Source organism: Camellia sinensis, chromosome 2 (genome assembly GCF_055761805.1).
Source record: "Camellia sinensis isolate YWXY chromosome 2, ASM5576180v1, whole genome shotgun sequence".
Classification (NCBI taxonomy): domain Eukaryota; kingdom Viridiplantae; phylum Streptophyta; class Magnoliopsida; order Ericales; family Theaceae; genus Camellia; species Camellia sinensis.
Window position 1 is genome coordinate 108,199,485 of NC_138962.1, and position 18,422 is coordinate 108,217,906.

The window sequence follows — 18,422 nt, forward strand, 5'->3', positions numbered from 1 at the left end:
TCCTTTTATCAAATTAGCATTGACCATTTCAATATACTTTATGCCCAAGCAAATAATAATATACTAGCAATTCAACTATCATTTCTTACTAACTAAATATATTGGGGAAAAGAAGTTATTCTGAGCATATTCTAAGCATCAAACTTTTGTTTTATTTCAAATTATAGAGGTGAGACCAAAACCCAGCCAACATACCCTCTTGCAGACACAAACATCAACTAAACTAGTAATATTCACAAGATTTATTTAAAAAGCATGAAGAACCAAAGCAAAAGCGCCCAGATCAAAACTGCATTGCAACCTTACAAACTTGACATATTATCACCTTTCTGAAGCTAGGAAAAATCGCAGGGCTCAAAAGTCATATTCTCTGCCTCACGCTTCAAGGAGTCAAACAGCACAGATGACAGATAACGCTCTCCAAAGCTGGGGAACACCACCTGTCAAAAACAAACAATAGAATATTTGTAGGTGGTTAAAATTCTGAGATTTGTCCAATGTTGTGTTCAGCCAAATTACTATGCAATATCTTCTAGTACATTAAAACTTGCCCAATTGAGAACAAAATATACACAAATGCCAGAACAAAACAGCAAAGCTGAACTTGTATGCAGAAAATCAAACTTACAACAATGAGTTTTCCAGCCTTTTCTGGCCTCTTAGCTATCTTAATTGCAGCAGCCGCAGCAGCACCAGATGATATTCCTACCTACAATACATGTTACCATAAGCACCATCAAACTTGTGAACTAAAAATATAAAAAAAACCTAAGACATGAACTTAAGAGTTCAGTAATTTTTAGAGAGGACAGTGATATAAAAATGCCTATAAGACCCACAGTTGAATAATATGAAAAATTATGTTCTTACCAGCAAGCCTTCTTTCAATGCAAGAAGCTTGGCAGTTTCAATAGCTTCCTCACTTGATATCTGCAAAGTTCAAACATAAATAACTCAGCAATAATTATCAAAGATCGGCCTTTGAATATGAAAAGCAGCAATAAATGATGGAAGAGTAATAACAATTACATAAGCTGTCTCATACAAAGTAAACATGCTCCGTTAAAACACGTGTTATTATCACTATTACACTGGCAAATTAACTACTTCAGCAAATCATAGCACATGTCAAAAGGTAGACTCTTTTTTTTAAAAAAAATTATGAATTCACCTTTGTTCCATGCACTTTGACTGAACAAACCAGGAGTATTTCGCTTAGCCAATTTCAAGAATCTTTTTTTTCCGATGAATAAACCTATTTCAAGAATCCTACAGCTTGTTCTAGGCTATTTATTCCGTATGCCAGCCAAGCTTTAACAGGGTTACCCTGACACCCTGATTTGTGATGGTTTATACACTTTCAGGACTATATAAATGCCAAGCTGCAGATAAAATGAAGCACATAACCGGCAATCAATTCTCTTCATCTTTATTTTTTTGCTTTACTTTTCTTCATGATACACAAAGCGTGATGCATGACTAGATTCATCCACATGTTTACTGAAAATGAATGAGACTGCCTTGTTAGAAAGATTTTGAGGCTTACTTGAACAACTTCATCAACTAAAGCGACATCCAATACCCCAGGGATGAAACCAGCACCAATTCCTTGAATTTTATGAGGGCCTAAAACATTACAACATGTAATATGTCAAGTTCAAATAAACAAAGATATTGCTCTTCTTGAAAGCTCCAAGATTAACAAAAATTTGCAATTACAGAAATTCTAAGTATTAGGTGATGCCGTGATGGCCACCAGAAAAGTAGATAAATGGCTATTGCACATGCAATAAGTTGGTTAGATTTTCTCATAAATGGCTTCAAATGTTGATGTCAACAAAAAATAAAATTAAAATTAAAATTGCAGCTCAAATTATTAAAGTGAATACAGATATATCAACAATGAATTTGATGTCATCAACAAAGTACGGATTTTCTTTTTCATGTTGGAAAATTTTACTCAACAGTATTTCCAAACTCATAACCAAGCACAAGAATATGAAACTGTAATGAGTATACTTATTACTACCAACATTGAATTTTCAACAATGCATTTCAAATTGCATGCAAGAAAACCCATATTTAAGGTTTTCTTAGTCCCTGTTAACAACCACAAACAGTATATTGGCAAAATGACATCACATATTGTACATGAAATCCAAACATAAAACCATAATAAGGAAGCAAATTCTCCGAAACCTCTGACTGTACTGCTTTTGGCATAATATTCTCATAGCTGAATCACTTTTAGGCATTGTTTGTATCATTGTTGCAAGCACAATTCTTAAGAACTTGTGTTTAAAGCCATGCAGGTGTAGCACGTAGAGAGCAGTAAAAAGGAAAGGGCAAATACTTTACCCCTGTGGTTTGGGCTATGTGCAGTTTACCCCCCCTAACGTTTCGAAATAACCACATAACCTCCACGTGGTTTGTGGACTAAAGTGTACTGTTAAACATTCCATCCAACTTAACAGCAAGTGTGAAACACTTGGCAAATATAAGGGGATCATATGCTCATTCTCAAATTTCAAGGGAGTAAATCGCACATGGAATAAAACATAGGGGTTAAAGTGCGCTTTGCCTTCTAAACAAATGACGACAATATATAGGGGTATTTTAGTCTTTTTTATTAAATAGTCAACGGGCCTAATGGTGCACTTCAGTCCACAAACCACAAGAGGGTTATGCGGTCATTTCCAAATGTTAAGGGAGTAAACTGCACATGGAATAAAGCATAGGGGGTTAAAATGCAATTTACCTTCCAAACAAATGACGAAAATATAGTGATATTTTTGTCTTTTTCATTAAATCGTTAACGGACCTAATGGTGCACTTCAATCTACAAACCACAAGGTAGTTATGTGGTCATTTCTAAATGTTAGGGGGCAAACAGCACATGGCCCAAACCACAGGGAGGGTAAATTAAAGTTTGCCAAGGAAAGATGTGCTGAGTGATTAATCCAGGGTGTACAGAGGGGTGGACTAGGAATAGATCCTGCCCCAGCCTTTTGATAAAGCACTACACTTACATACAAGAAAATCAACAATAGAAGACTAGAATGATTAGCAGCCAATCTTTGCTTTTATCCAACAAATGAGAAAATTCAATCTTTTACAGAACATGTTGAAGAAAAAATATTCATCCCAGGTCATTCGTGACACTCAGCATACAATTTTTTTGTATAAAAAATGGTCATAGGATATTCACATGACATTGACCAATGGCTAGTTACAAAGCATGTTGATCAATGGTTTTGATAAAAGTCTAACATACAAAACATTCCCAACAATATTAAAACTAGAAAATTAGTCCCTTTTCTACATTCAAAGATGAGCACTAAACAGGAGGAGAATCTGTGTGTGTGCGTGCGTGTGTGTGTGTGTGTGTGTGTGTGTGTGTGAGAGAGAGAGAGAGAGAGAGAGATTTTGGCATGAAAATTTATTAGAGTTTGCTAATGAAAAAGCCAATAAAGCTTGATAGTATCAAAAGTGCTGTTGAACATTTAGAAAAAGAAAATTGTGAAAATCTTATCATGCTAGAAAATACCAGACAAACATTTTATGGTTTACATATCATTGACATCACTGATCATTATATACATTATAGACATGTCGAGATGCTACAGACAATCTGAAACTAGGTCAAACCTAAGGAACATGTCGTAAGTTTAGTATTTAACAAGAGAGCCTAAAGATTGTGTCACAAGGTTACTATCAGCACTGAACAAGCTACACCAAGCATGTTTTGTCATCTGCCACACAAAGCAAATCATTAGGCAACTTGAACTTTAAAAAAGTATGACATTATTTTTGAAGCAGTAATGATCCTCAACACAAGTATTGAAAAGTCTTCATTATATATAGGAGCACGAACAAAATTCAAACACAAAATAACCACTGCTTACCACTCTCTCAAGTAATGAATAATGACATTTGTTTGTAAGACAAGCCATTTGAAGTAGTTTGATATCTATTCACTCCTTTCTTTCAATTAATTGGCCAATTTATTACGATCATCACAGAAGAATCATGAAAGTTTGGTCAATCAATAATTGGTAAGCCCTTGATCTATGGGAACTGACATACACTAACCAATGAAAAAACCTCAAAACATATAAACAACGATAAATCATTTTAAGCAAAAAATATATATATATATTACATTGTAATTCCAAGTTCGTTCCCTTGATAATTTGTTACATCTGATTATTCTAATTCTTCAAATTTGAGTCGGTCAAATGTCGAAGTTTAAGGTTCACACCTAATTAGGTGAATGCTTCTAATTTAAAATGTATATTATGATGAAGCTTTAAACATTATTCAACATTACTAATGTTTGCATTGACATATTCCATAGCATATCATATGACTACTTCTGACAACAGTTTAATTACCCAAAACCCACGCAATAGAAGTGGGGGAAAAGCCCCCAACAGACAAGTACTCTCTGCTGAAACAATTAGACTGCTTAGGTGAACTTGTCCACCTATCTAGCAGAGCAGCAGAGTACACCAGGTCTTTGTTGCCTCATCAATTTGTCAATCCTGTTACATAGTAATATCTTTGTTTTCCATCATTCTTCTGTGTACAGAAACAAAGTCACAAACAAATAAGTTCATCATAGTAAATCCATAACCAAATACACAGTTGTGTCTACGTGCCCAGATGTAAGAAATTATCATGTCCAAAATCCTAGCCTGTTTCCCAAAATCACATGTAACAACCATGCCTAATGATGATTGCCAAACACAAGTTCATTCCAAATCATATATTCCAACTTGCCAAAGCCAACAAAATATCTAAAAGAAGAAAGAATGCACCAGAAATACAAGAATATTATCGACACCAAGCCAGGATAGAAAATGGGGAGACATGTTGGAATGCACAACTCACCAGGTTTTCCTCCATTTAAAACTGCACTTTCAACTGGTTCTACACCATATAGCTGTATATGAATAAAGAAGGGCACCAACAGCAACACAGGAAAAAGAACACAGATTAACAAGAGAGAGAGAGAGGAGTTCATTAAACTTTACTTTTCCAATAAAATCAGAGAATGAAAAAGATCTAACCTTAATCTCAGGGTTTTGCTCTTTAAGGTACCTCCCAACACCTGTAATTGTACCACCTGTGCCTATCCCAGAAACGAAGGCATCAACTTTCCCACCGGAGCCTTTCCAGATCTCTGGTCCTGTGGTCTCATAATGGACCTAAACAGATGATATCGATCAAATAATTAATCTATCCAATCAGCTACCAACATATGTTGATCAGTGATAATACAGAAGCTCAAAGTACTGGTGCCATAATACCTTTGGGTTGGCAGGGTTTTCAAATTGCTGAAGAATGTAGGCATTGGGGGTCTTTTCCTTTATTTCTTCCGCCTTTTGAACAGCCCCTTTCATGCCCCTGGCAGGATCTGTAAGAACCAACTCAGCTCCAAAAGCTAGGAGAATAATTCTCCTTTCCAGACTCATAGAAGCAGGCATGGTAATGATTAGTTTATAACCCTTAGCTGCAGCCATAAAAGCTAAGCCAATACCAGTATTACCACTGGTAGGCTCAATGAGGACACTCTTCAGCAATCATCATTTGGGCAGACAATAACAAAGGAAAGTTTGTCAGGCTCACATGAAGATGATACATGTCTATATGATAGAAGATGATACATTTGGACTAACCTCACCGGGCCTAATGACGCCTTTCTCCTCTGCATCTTGTATCATACTGTACCCAATCCTGCATGTCAGGCATGATTTACCATATCAAAATCTATAAGCAAAGTCCCATAATACATATAATTCTAAAATTATGATGGAGATTGAGATTACTAAAAAAAAAAAAAGAACAAAAATATCCAGCTACCTGTCTTTGACGCTAGAGCAGGGTTCCATCATCTCTAGTTTGGCAGCAATACGAGCAACACAACCATCGGCGATATTGTTGAGATACACCAATGGTGTTTTACCTATCAACTGTACATGTCAAAACAACAAGATGAGTATGATAAACAGTGTCCCTTAATCTTAGGCTCCAGAAAAAATAAATAAATAAATAAATTCGGGATGAACACAGCTTACTTCAGTAACATCTTTTGCAATGGCACACTTCTCTGCCATTTTGGTCAGATCACTCAGAACACCTAAAAGAGTCAAAGAGATCATAAATAAAAATCAGAATAATGTTCAACGAACTACAGAAAAGAAGAACTAATATTTTGAAATCTTAGTGTTGGTGCATAATGTATGCACTGTACATTTCACTATTAAAATTATTTTCTATATTCATCACTTTGATATGTATACACCCATGAATTATGTAATGTGAATTGTGTATCTTCAATATATGTAAATGACAGCTAGAATAAGTAATAGCATTGTCGAATTAAGTCAAACAGTAACTGACAAAACAATAAATGAAACAGTGTTATATAGTCAAAGATGAATAGTAAATATTAAATGTTATAATAGTGTTTAATTCAATAAGTGCTGAAGCAAGTGAAAAAGAAAATGAATGTTGACTGATGTGTAATAGATACATGGTGTAAAGTAGTGTTTTGAGGAAAATGTCTTCAGTGGAGTTTCCCATTGTATTACAAAGTCAAAGGAAAAGGCTGTGTGTGTGATCAAAAGGAGTCTCTCATATGGCTCTATTTTTATTTCTACATTATGTATTGTGTTTTTACAAAAAGATTTCATACGACATGTAAGGGTGTTTCCATGGTGGTGCTTTGGGCTCAACCTAATGTGCAAAGATAGTCTAAGTCAACACAACTACTAGTCGGGTTGTTATATCCTAGGTTTGACAAGCTGGATTTAGAGCCTCTATGAAGATTTCTCTCTCCAGATCGTATAGAAGTTTTCACCAAAGGGCGCCACCTCATGAATGAAGTGATCTTGTGGCTGGATAGAAGCCACATTCCACAAGTGTTTTCAGTCAAGAGCTCACGAACAGCAAACTTCTGTGTGTGTGTGTGTGTTTTTTTTTTTTTTTTTCAATTATCAAATGTGCACCCAAATCACACTCCCTCCCTCCAAAGAATCCCCCTCTTCCTCTTCTTCTTATCTCTCCCTCTCTATATATATATCACTCTCTATATTCACATCTATATCTATATTAGCTTGATTCATGCACTAGAAGCTCTTAACATATTTACCATTCCCCTCAAGTTTCCATTTTCGCTGATCAATGTTTTATGGTTATGCATGGGAATGTGTATGCGTGGGAATCAACTGAAAACATGTGATCGCAAATGTCATGAGATCCTAAAATTGCAGAGGCAACAGCAAGACCAAGGCTTGTTGCTAGTCCAATCAAAGTTCTATCACTAGAAGTACTTGGCTGGATATTTGTTTCTTTCTAGGATACTAGTTGGCAGGTTCACAGCTGCTTAGAACGTAACCATGGCAATAAATGTGGCCACTACTAATACATTACATGCATCACTTGGTGAATCTCTTGATGCTTCAAACTTGAAAATATTCAAGCCAATCCTTTGAGGATTCTTCTGATTGAAGCCTAGTCAAGATAATTTTTGCATCTTGCTAAAGAGAGGATGCTAAAGGGATGACACAAACATCCTGAGCCCCAAGAGCATCAGCACATCAAAGAATTTCTCAAAGTCTCACATCCATGGGACTTTCAATCACCATATCCAATATTGGACATCCATTGCTTTTAAATCCTTGCATTTGTAGCTTTAACTTCCACCGTCCCACTAATGGCATTGCTTTTACCAAGCATTAATTCTTTGCACTAATGGTCTGCGACCACCTCACTACTTTTACAGAGGTCTTCCATTTGTGAGCTTCTAACCGAAAAGGGCATCATTTCATTAAATGACTTCCTTGTGAGGACGTAGCTCCTTTCTCTAGCCACAAAGATCACCTCATTTGTGAGGTGGTGCCCTCTGGTGAAAACCACCACATGATTTGGAGACAGAAATCTCCATGAAGTATCCAAATCTAGACAAGCCATATGACAAGGTCTGCTACATCGGGTGGCTATGAAGGTTTTACCAACCATAGAGGGATTACCATGCCTCAATTCACTTTGAATAAATCAATTTATTTGGATATATTTTGTGTAAACCACACAATTATTTTTAGTGATAGTGAATGATGTATAAACACATTGTTTAATATAGTGGGCAAAGACGAAGATCCGTGGATGTAGGCTGAGTTAACCAAATCAAGTTAAATTTGGTGTCTTCTCATGGTGATAGTTTTCTAGCTCAACTGGTATAGAGGTGTCGGACACAAGAACACAGCGGGGACATGTATGGGACACGCCATATGATATATCCCTTTATTTAATTAATTTGTTTTCAGGGGACAAGCGAGGGACACTTCAAGGACACTATGGGGACACTCCAACTAGTTTTCTTCCCCTTTTTCTTTAGGGCTTTTGATGGATGTTGGATGTTTTTTGTTTTTTGCTTATATTTAAATACTTAATAGATCATCCATAAAAATAAAATAAAATATATATATAATGATAAGTGTTAATTTAAAAGTAATATATTTTTTTAAAATATTGAATTAGTGTTAGTTTTTATTAATTTTGATTGTTTGTGAATGTAATATTAATCTACATAACAAATACAAATATATAAAAAAAAAATATTTTATTGCAGTGTCCTTGCCGTGTTTTTGTCTCTATTGTTTTGAAATCACTATATCTCATGTCTACATCCATCTCTGTATCTGTGCTTCTTAGCTATAGACACCGATCCGAATACTTGATCTACTTCAAATGTGTGTATCTAATTGTTAGGGACCAAAACATAAACAAAAAATTATGTTATGTTCTTCTGAATCTCCTTAGCAACCAACATAGGCTAGGAACTTTCGATGACTAGCTAAGAGACAAAACTATATAGTAAACAAATCTAAGACTCAAAAGTAGATATTCATCAGAAAAAATATTGCATTAATAGACAAAACCCGAGACTACACAGATAAGAAGGAAATGATTACAACAGAACGCATGACCAAATATTAAAAAAAACCTTGGCTTTATTTCAAGAATATTGAGTTGGTCTCAAAACTAAAGTGCAAACACTGACATGTTTAGAATGATAGACTATATGTTTCAAATAATTTAATCCATATCTATTCTATTATCTATACAATTATATAAAGCACACAGCTTTTCAAAGGGGAGCTTCTATTAGCAGACCACAAAAATTCTTAGTTCAGACCATTTTGTCTTTCAAATTTCAACTTCCGAACGTAAACTCTGTTCGGTAGTTAATATCCGGACAATTGATTTTTGTTTAAAATCCCAACAACAAAAATGGTGTGAGCTCACACAAAGAATTATGTGCAAATAGAAACTCCCTTTCTGAAGCTTTGCCACAATTTTTTGTATAACTAAAATATCTTTAATCAAATAAATATTCCCTTCTTTTCTTTTAAAACATCGTAAATCCTAAATGTTTCAAATTTAAGTAATTGTCATGATTGTTTTAAGTGACACTAGTGTGCCCACACCTCTAGTATAGGTATGTATAAGCACTAGAATCTAAATTAATTATGACAAATATTTTAAGTATTAAGATCTAAGAATCATAGCCATTAGGAGTATTTAAGTATACAAAAATCATAACAAAGCTTCTGTGTGTGGTTTATATGATCATGTTGATAATATATATAAATTGTGCAGATTAATAATTCTAACAGATCTAAAAGGGAAGAACAAGACCCGCAAAACTGAATGATCCCAGAAACATACGATATAAATCATAGCAAATTCCAATGCACAACGCAACTCAACTAAGTCACACGACCTGTTCTGTTTTCTCAGATTGGAACTCTGGACTATACTTGAAAATCAATTCATCTTATTTATATCCTTTTTTTTTTTCGTTTTCTCAGCAGCCAAACATAGTGCAAAACAACTATCAAGTTCCGAACACAACTCTTTACGCAATGCAGATTTTTCGAAGCAAAATCAAAGAGATCAACATGTCGATATATTCATAAACAAGGGAGAAAATGAACGAAAAACCGAAATGGAAAATTCACCTTGTTGTATATGTGGGTCTCTCACCCAGGAAACGTTATCGCTGTACATAGGAAAATTGCATTTCGCCGGCAGCTAAATTGAAAAAAAGAAAAGTGGTAAATTCCTCTTTACCCCAGATTTTGACTCAAAATTAAGGGGCTCGTTTGGTTTGATTTTCTGAAAAAATTTTGAGAAATTTTCTCTACAAATAAGTTTTCAAAAATAATCAAACCAAACAAATTTTTTCAAAAAAATTTCTCAAAACTTGTAAACCAAACAAGTTTTCCAAACAAATCTCTCTCTCACACATATCAAATCAATCACTTTTTCCAAAACTCTATCTCAAAATAATTTTCCAAAACATCTTTTAAAAAAAACCAAACCAAACATGTTTTCGTACTTTTTATCTCTAAAACACATCTCTCAAACACAAACCAAACATACCCAAGGAATCTCCAAATATAAATTTTGCTAAAAGTCTCCCAACCTAGTTTTTTTTATGGAGTTATTTACACATATATCTCTTAAATTATTGAAAAGTATTATTTTGATTTCTTAAAGCAAAAATTAATCTAAGATCCCTCTCTCATTTTTAATAATGGAAGAGATCCACAATATTATTTTATGATATTTAAAGTCCCTCAACCCCACACCCATATATCACAGAGAAATTTGAGAAAAACCAAAGGGCTTCAAAAACTATCTTCAAGAGATCTAAGCTTTTGTCTCTCTCTTCTCTTTCTCTGTTACATCAATGGCATCTATGTTGGTATCCAACGGCAATTTCTCCACCGCAAAGTCTCCGGCGTCGTCAACCACCCGTGTTTCTTCTGTTTACAATGAGGTTCAAGGTCGTCCACGGCCTCCCTAGCTCTGTCACCGGCGACCCCGACTTTTCTGTCCGCCCCGTCTGCATTACCGTCACTGCTTCTATCTCCTCTCACCTCACCAAACCTCTCTTTACTTTCATCATCAAACCCTTTGTTGAATCTCTCGTTACTGAACATAATCACAATTCTCAGATCGAAGCCGCGTTGTGCCTTGCGACGGCGATCGATTCTACTCTAGATTCGGATGCTATATATTTGAAGAAATTGTTGCCGAAACTCAAGAAGTTGTTGAAGTGTGATAGCTTTAAGGCGAAACCTGCGCTATTAACGCTGATCGAAAGTGTGATCGGATCTGGAGCAGCTTCGAGTCACCAAATTGTGAAGAATTTACTGTCATGTTTGGTTGAGTTTATTGGATGCGATGATTGAGCGACGAGAAAGATTGCGACGGAGGCACTGGTGAAGTTGGCATTGGTGAAAAGAGATTTGTTGATGAAGTTTAAGGTGTCGTGTTTGAAGATAGTTGAGGTTAGAAATTTTGATAAGGTTTGAATCGATTTTGAGTTTTTAGATTATGGATTTGGTTATTTGAAATTGTGGATTGAAATTGTGTGTGTGATTTGATCGCAGGGGGAGTATGTGACTTGGCAAAAGAAAATCAACAAATTTCTCTGGTCATCACACAAAAAAAATTAACAGACACAATTTTCTCTAGTTTGGTTAAAATATAGAGAAAATTATGAGCAAATCAAAGAAAATTATTCAAATATACAGAGAAAATTGTGAACAAATCACAAATATATTTGTGAGAAAATTAGAGAAAATTCAACCCCAGAGAAATTTCAAAATACAGAAAATCAAAAAAAATGAGCAAACAAGAGAAATTTGAAATTTCTCTAGATGGAAATTTCTCTGGGTCGATTGTGGCGGAGGCGCTGGTGAAGTTGGCATTGGTGGAGAGAGATTTGTTGATGGAGTTTAAGGTGTCATGTTTGAAGACAGTTGAAGTTAGAAATTTTGATAAGATTTGAATCGATTTTGAGTTTTTAGATTATAGATTTGGTTACTTGAAATTGTGGATTGCAATTGAGCGTGTTAGGCAGAGAGAATCAACAAATTTCTCTAGCTATCACACAGAGAAAATTAACGGACACAATTTTCTCTAGTTTGGTTAAAACACAAAGAAAATTATGAGTAAATTAGAGAAAATTAATCAAATACGCAGAGAAAATTGTAAACAAATCACAGAGATATTTGTGAGCAAATTAGAGAAAATTCAACCCCAGGGAAATTTCAAAATATAGAAAATCAAAAAAATTGAGCAAACTTGAAATTTCTCTGGATGGAAATTTCTCTGAGTCGAAATTTCTCTGGATCAATTTGAAGGACCTTAGACATTATGAAAATATTGGATGTCTTTTATGCTATAAAATCTTAATATCATGGACCTTAAAAAAAAATCCCCCTTCTTAAATTATAAAAATATATAAATAGATCTCTTAAACTATTGATATTTTCACTTTGACCACTTTTGTCACCGTGAGTTAAACCAAACTTTTAAATACTTTTTAGACAAAAATACCCATCAGTACTCTATATATTTACGATTTCATTATTATTGTTTTTTTATTTTTTTAAAATATAAGCATTCATCTATAATTATTGTTTATTATTATTTTTAAAAAATTTGTAAATATACTTTTTGTAGAAATAGTTTTTTTTAAACAATAATAAAATAGAAAATTTGAGAAGAAGTGTTATTGGGTGTGTTATATAGAGTATTGAATTGTATTTTTATCTAAAAAATGTCAATATAATAACAAAGCCAGCCAAAGTGAAACACGCCAATAGTTTAAGGCCATGTTTGTTTGAGTGGACATGAGCTTGGGATTGGACTGATAGTCCAATAAAATTATTAATCCAATGTTTGGTTAAACAATTGAAGTACGGATTAATTATTTTAAACTTGACTATTAGTTAAAATAAGATACATAATCCAACGGATTCATAGCCTTAGGACTATTAGTCATGGGAATGCTAATCCAGTCCGCCCAAACAAACATGGCCTAAGAGTCTATTTGTATGCTTTTATAATTTATGGAGTCAAAATGATACTTTTCAATAGTTTAGGAGATCTCTATGAAAATAACCCCCTTTTTTTAGTGATTAAAAGACAATAAAATATTATATTTATTTGTTTTTTCGTTTATTCATAATATTGTTTTATTTGTAGTTAGTCTATTTCTACAAGTGGGTGGCATTAGGTCCAATAATTTAAATCTTTTTTTGAAGATAATAACATGATTAATAAAATTGTTTGATCAAAATGATAGATTATTATTTTGAATTTTTTTTCATTACCCTATTGTTGCTAGATCACCATCAATTGGGGTTTTTTGAGATAAAGACAAGACAAATTGATCTTTTTCAGAGATAAGGATACGATTTTTTTGAAAAAAATAAAAATAAATTATCCTGCTATTATTAGATCATTGATACTTGAAAAATCACCCAAAAAAAATTATTAAAAAGTTGTTGACGGAGGCAACAACGACCACTAGTGGTGATATAGACAGATAGACAGATAAGTGATATATAAACAAATAAAGAAATGACATATTAACAGATAAGTAAACAAATAGATGACACTTATGTATATAGGTGGACAGAAAGGTGATGTAAATTATAGCTGTAACAACTCCGACCCATGATTAACGTTAATCCATGCTTAATTATGTCGAATAAGTAATTAAAGTGAAATTTTGTATCATATGTTGCCTTATGTGTGTTTATATCTATTTAACGTAGAAAGATCTATTCAAGTTTTCGATGCGGTTTGTGAATTAAAGGCCTTATTGGTATCCGATTCAAAAATTGACTTGATTTATGTGACAATTAAAATTTTTAGAATTTTATGGTAGGTTTAATTGAAATCCGATTCGGAACAAATTAATTAGATTAATTAATGCCTACTATATTAGTTTTAATTAGTTACCACTAAGTAAGTTTATATAAGACTCTCTATCTGCTCCACTTATCCTTTTTGTTGATATCAATACATCCTTGAGCCTATACACACAAAACAAACGTGAACAAGAGAGAGAAAAGAGAACTTTGAGCTCAACTAAGGGGGATTGCTAGGAGAAATGGGAGAATTGGACTTAGAGACTTAAGAAATAAGCCTCTAACTCTCACTTTGGAAAGTCTAGGTAAGAATTCAACCTTTGAGTTCTTTGATTGGGCATTAAGAACATGAATTCAAAAGATTAAGTATGTGAACTTGAGATTTAAACTAGAAAGGAAGAAATTTGACTCATACCTCGCATGCATGCATAATTCCTAACATTTTGAAATTATTTTCCAAGAATTTCCTCATGCATATTGCTAATTCACTTTACCTTTAAGAATGCATCAAGTTTCAAGTCATTTTGTAGTATTAGATCATGTTTTGGAAGTTTTGAAGTCAAGACAATTCATGCATGTCATGTTTACATCACATTCTCAAGTTTTAAGTTGAGTTTTGCACAATTGGAATGCTTTTGGGCTTTGGTTTTGCGAAATGGTTTTGAATTCTTCATGTTTTCCACGTTCACATGTGATTCCTCAAGTTTTTGGCCCAAGAAGCCATAATTTGCAGCTTTGGGGTTGAATTTGAAGCTTGGAAGCAATTCTGGAAATTCCAGAATTCTGCTCATACGCTCGAGCGAAGGAATATACGCTCGAGCGACCACTTTGAGTGCGTGCACTTCCACTCGAGTGACCTAAAGTTTGCTCGAGCGTGAAATGCATGCTCCCAAAAGTTCTTATGTTTTACAGGCCGCTCAAGCAATAAAAGTTGCACTCGAGCAAGGGCATGTCTCTCACACTCGAGCGAGCGTCGAGCAAGCATTGAGCGGAAAAATCAAGCAACCAGAACTTTTGCAAAAGTTTACAGATTGCTCGAACGACCACTCACATTTTGCATGTCTGCTCGAGTGTAGGCAGTTGCGCTCAAGCGAGCATTGTATTTTTAGCAAGTTTTGTTAAGTGTTTTTAAGTGCATTTTTGCATCCTCATTCCATCCTATGCATTCATAGACCAAGTTTAAGACATCATAATGAGGATAGAGGAGTAGGAACACGCCAAGACAAGAAATAACTAAGTTAATGTTTCTGAGTGTGTAATTCAGTACGTATTCATTCTGCATCTGTGTTGGTCACATGCCACAAAATCTCTAAATTGCCTACTCTGTCTGTTTACTTTGAGCTATCTGTTATTTGTGAGTAATAACTTAGTAAAGCTATGTTCAAGTTAACTTATTTTTTTTATATGAAGTAAGATCTATTTTATGAAATGTTATGTTATGTATTATGAATGATTGTCCAATTTTTGATAAAGTATTTGTGACACAAGTATGTTATCTATTCCCGGTCCGAAGGTTTCTTTACGGAACTGACAAGTTATCTGTTCCCAGTCCGGAGGTTCTTTTAAGGAACTGACAAGCTATCCGTACTCGATTGGAGGTTCCTCTATGGAACTAACAAGTATGATCTATGATGCTCCGTATATGATCTATTAGCCCTAAAGAATAAACCATGTATGATCGAGCATAAATTCTGATTTCTGTCAATGACTCAAACAATAGTACGATTATGAATTTATTCTATGTACGTACTTAGTTATGAGACATCATTCATTTAACCCTTTACTCTGTTATTATTTACTAGGCTCCCGCTCACTATTTATATTACGTATGTAGGTGATCAGGCACATGACCAGACTCAAAGTTGAGTACCTGGCGTCCAAGTTTTTGTCAGCCAGCCTTTGTGCCTCCCGAGGAGGTTCCAAATTAAGTCAAGTTTAGTGGTTTTTTTTATGAATGTATTAAGCTTTGTTTCCTTTGATTTTCGGACAAGATTTCTATTAGTATGTACATGGAATGATGTGTAAATATTGCATCTTTTGACATTGCTCGTAAGTTTATAAAAGTTTAAAATCATCTGTTTCATGTATGTTTTCACAGCTCAATGGACTATGTATATTTTATATATTTGTTTCCGCAGCCCCTAATTATATGTTATTCTGTTAAAAGGCCTTTGGTAATCCAATGATTACTGACCATTTACGACCCTAAACCTATAGGGGCGGGTTTGGGTCGTGACAATAGCGATTCCGATTTTGACCTGACCTTTATTGTATTATGAACTCAGGTTTCGTGGATTAGTGTTGTTGTTCATCTCTTTTTCCCTTATTTTCCTTTAAGTTTGTCTTTTGGATTATTGTGGTTGTGCTTGGGATAGATTGGTTACTTGATTTCTAAACTCTTGTTGCCCAGATTTTTGTTCCTCCGCTCGAGCGACACTTTTTGTGCTCGAGTGGGCTTTGCAAACTTTCAGTACTTTTGCAGGCTGCAAAACTACTAGAAGAGTGTATTTTATGATCAAGCAGTTGGTCTGTTGTTTGCAAAACTACTGGATGCATGCGTCATTTCTTGCGCTCGAGCGGTGAGCGTCTTTTTCATTGTGTCTTGGTGCTCGAACATCACTTATAGTGCTCGAGCGGAACAACTTATTGTGTCTAACGCTCGAGGGTCACTTCTTGCGCTCAAACGGACTGTACGTATATCAGTTCGTAACAACACTTTTTTACATCACTTTTTCACATATTTTTCCACCAAAACCCTAGATCAGAACCCTCTATCTCTAAAACACTCTCTCCCTCCCTACATTTTCACCTAGTTATAGTGATATCTCTACCCACTTGCCTTTGTTAAAAAGTTAGAGCATCTTAAGGGCTACATTCTAATCTGATTAAAGCTTGGTTTTGGCGTCCTTGAAGTTTCTCCATATCTCTCTTTGGTCTTCTAAGCTTAAGGTAGGGATTTTCTATACATTCTTATGGTTTTTAACTTATTTATTAGTTGTTGTCACGACCCAAACCTGCCCCTATGGGTTTAGCACCGTAACCAGCCAGTAATCCGTGATTACCGAAGGCCTGCTTAACAGTAAAGACAGTAATACAGAGTACAAGGGCTGGCGGAAGCCAAAATAGTAATAAAAAGATGTCCAATGAGCTGTGACAGTCTGGTTGCAAAAAGACTTTTATAACATATTCACAATCATAAGCAAAACATATATACGTCATTCAGGTTAGGGACCTAATCCCTAATTAGAACAGTACAGTACAAGTCTATACAGTGATATAGAACAGAAGCAGAATGGTGGACTAAGACACTCCAAAAGCAGCCTTGGCTTGGTCAGACTCGGAACCTCAAAGCGAGGCACAACGGTTGGCTTGACAAAAGGGAGCTAACCCAACGCTCCTAACTTCGATCCGGTGCCTGAACACATACATATAAATATAAACAGCGAGCTAAAGCCCAGTGAATAACATATGTGTAAAGAGGTTAAGAATGAATGCCCTTTTCAGTATTTAAAACAGTCATTTACATCAATATATCAGTTATTCAGTCATAGCAGTTATATGTGGTACATCACATAGCAGAACAGTATAGTAAACAGTAGGTCTTAAAAGACCGAACAGTCAATTGATAGCCATCATAACAGTAAACAGAAGTTCCAAGAATAGGAACTTCAGAATACAGTAACAGTAACAGTAATTGCTATGGATGCCACAGATACAGTGTAGAATAGAGGACAAACATTCATTCAGTAAGCAGCATCATTTCAGAAGACAGTACAGTCAATCATTCAGAAAATAGTCATAATTGAACGTATCTTTACAACATTGTTACTCACAGAGTGTTGGGCTATAGATAGCTAACGAGCGTCCTCAGATGCCAACCCTACAGTTACAAAACGAATACACACTAAGTTATACACTTGGGTTTAATAACTTAACCCCTAACTTGACTTGGTGTGGTTCTACATCAATATCCTCATTAAGATGTCTTAAACTAGGCCTAGGAATGCTTAGGATGAAATGAGGATGCAAAGATGTATTTTAAAATACTTTTCAAAATTTGCTGAAAACAGGGGTCTCGCTCGAGCGTGGCTTTCTTCGCTCGAGCGAGCTTGCCACAACAGAGGGGTCGCTCGAGCGATCTGTAAAAATGCAAAAGTACTGGTTGTTGAAAATCCTCGCTCGATGCTCGCTCGAGCGTAGGTCTCGTCGCTCGAGCGTGCGTCTACGTGCACCAAAAACCTGAGAGCTTGCAATTTTCGCTCGAGCTAGCATTCCGTTGCTCGAGCAAGGCTTAGAACAAAACGATGGTCACTCGAGCGTGGAATCCTTCGCTCGAGCGAATAAGCCAAATTCTGGAATTTTCAGATTTGCCTTCAAAGCTCAAACCAAGTATTTAACACCTCAAAACTTAACCCCTTTGGGCCTATTTTCTGGAAAACACTTTTAAACTCATAGTATATCATGTTTTGAAGATTAATTTGTAAAATCAAAGCCCAAAGGTAAGTCAATTGAACATAATTTCAACAAAACTTTCATGAACATGATGTATATATGACATGCATGTGTTCTAATGAATTTAAAGCTTCTAATAAATGCTCCAAGAAGCCAATTCCCCCCAAAACATGGTGAACTCATGGACTATAACACAAATATGAACATGCATGTAGAAATTTCATGAAA

General features: G+C 35.0%; 1 protein-coding gene across 1 annotated transcript; it reads right to left on the minus strand.

The window, feature by feature from the left end:
* Nucleotides 1-132: 132 nt before the first annotated feature.
* Nucleotides 133-10,112, minus strand: LOC114312771 (cysteine synthase-like). The gene is made up of 11 exons (XM_082915411.1): nucleotides 10,029-10,112; nucleotides 6,081-6,142; nucleotides 5,866-5,975; nucleotides 5,682-5,739; nucleotides 5,313-5,576; nucleotides 5,073-5,210; nucleotides 4,894-4,945; nucleotides 1,547-1,626; nucleotides 871-930; nucleotides 629-709; nucleotides 133-440 (listed from the first exon to the last, which is right to left on the minus strand). Exons 1-11 carry the CDS (start codon nucleotides 10,075-10,077, stop codon nucleotides 336-338), a joined length of 1,059 nt encoding a protein of 352 aa, XP_082771537.1. The 5' UTR covers nucleotides 10,078-10,112; the 3' UTR covers nucleotides 133-335.
* Nucleotides 10,113-18,422: the final 8,310 nt, after the last annotated feature.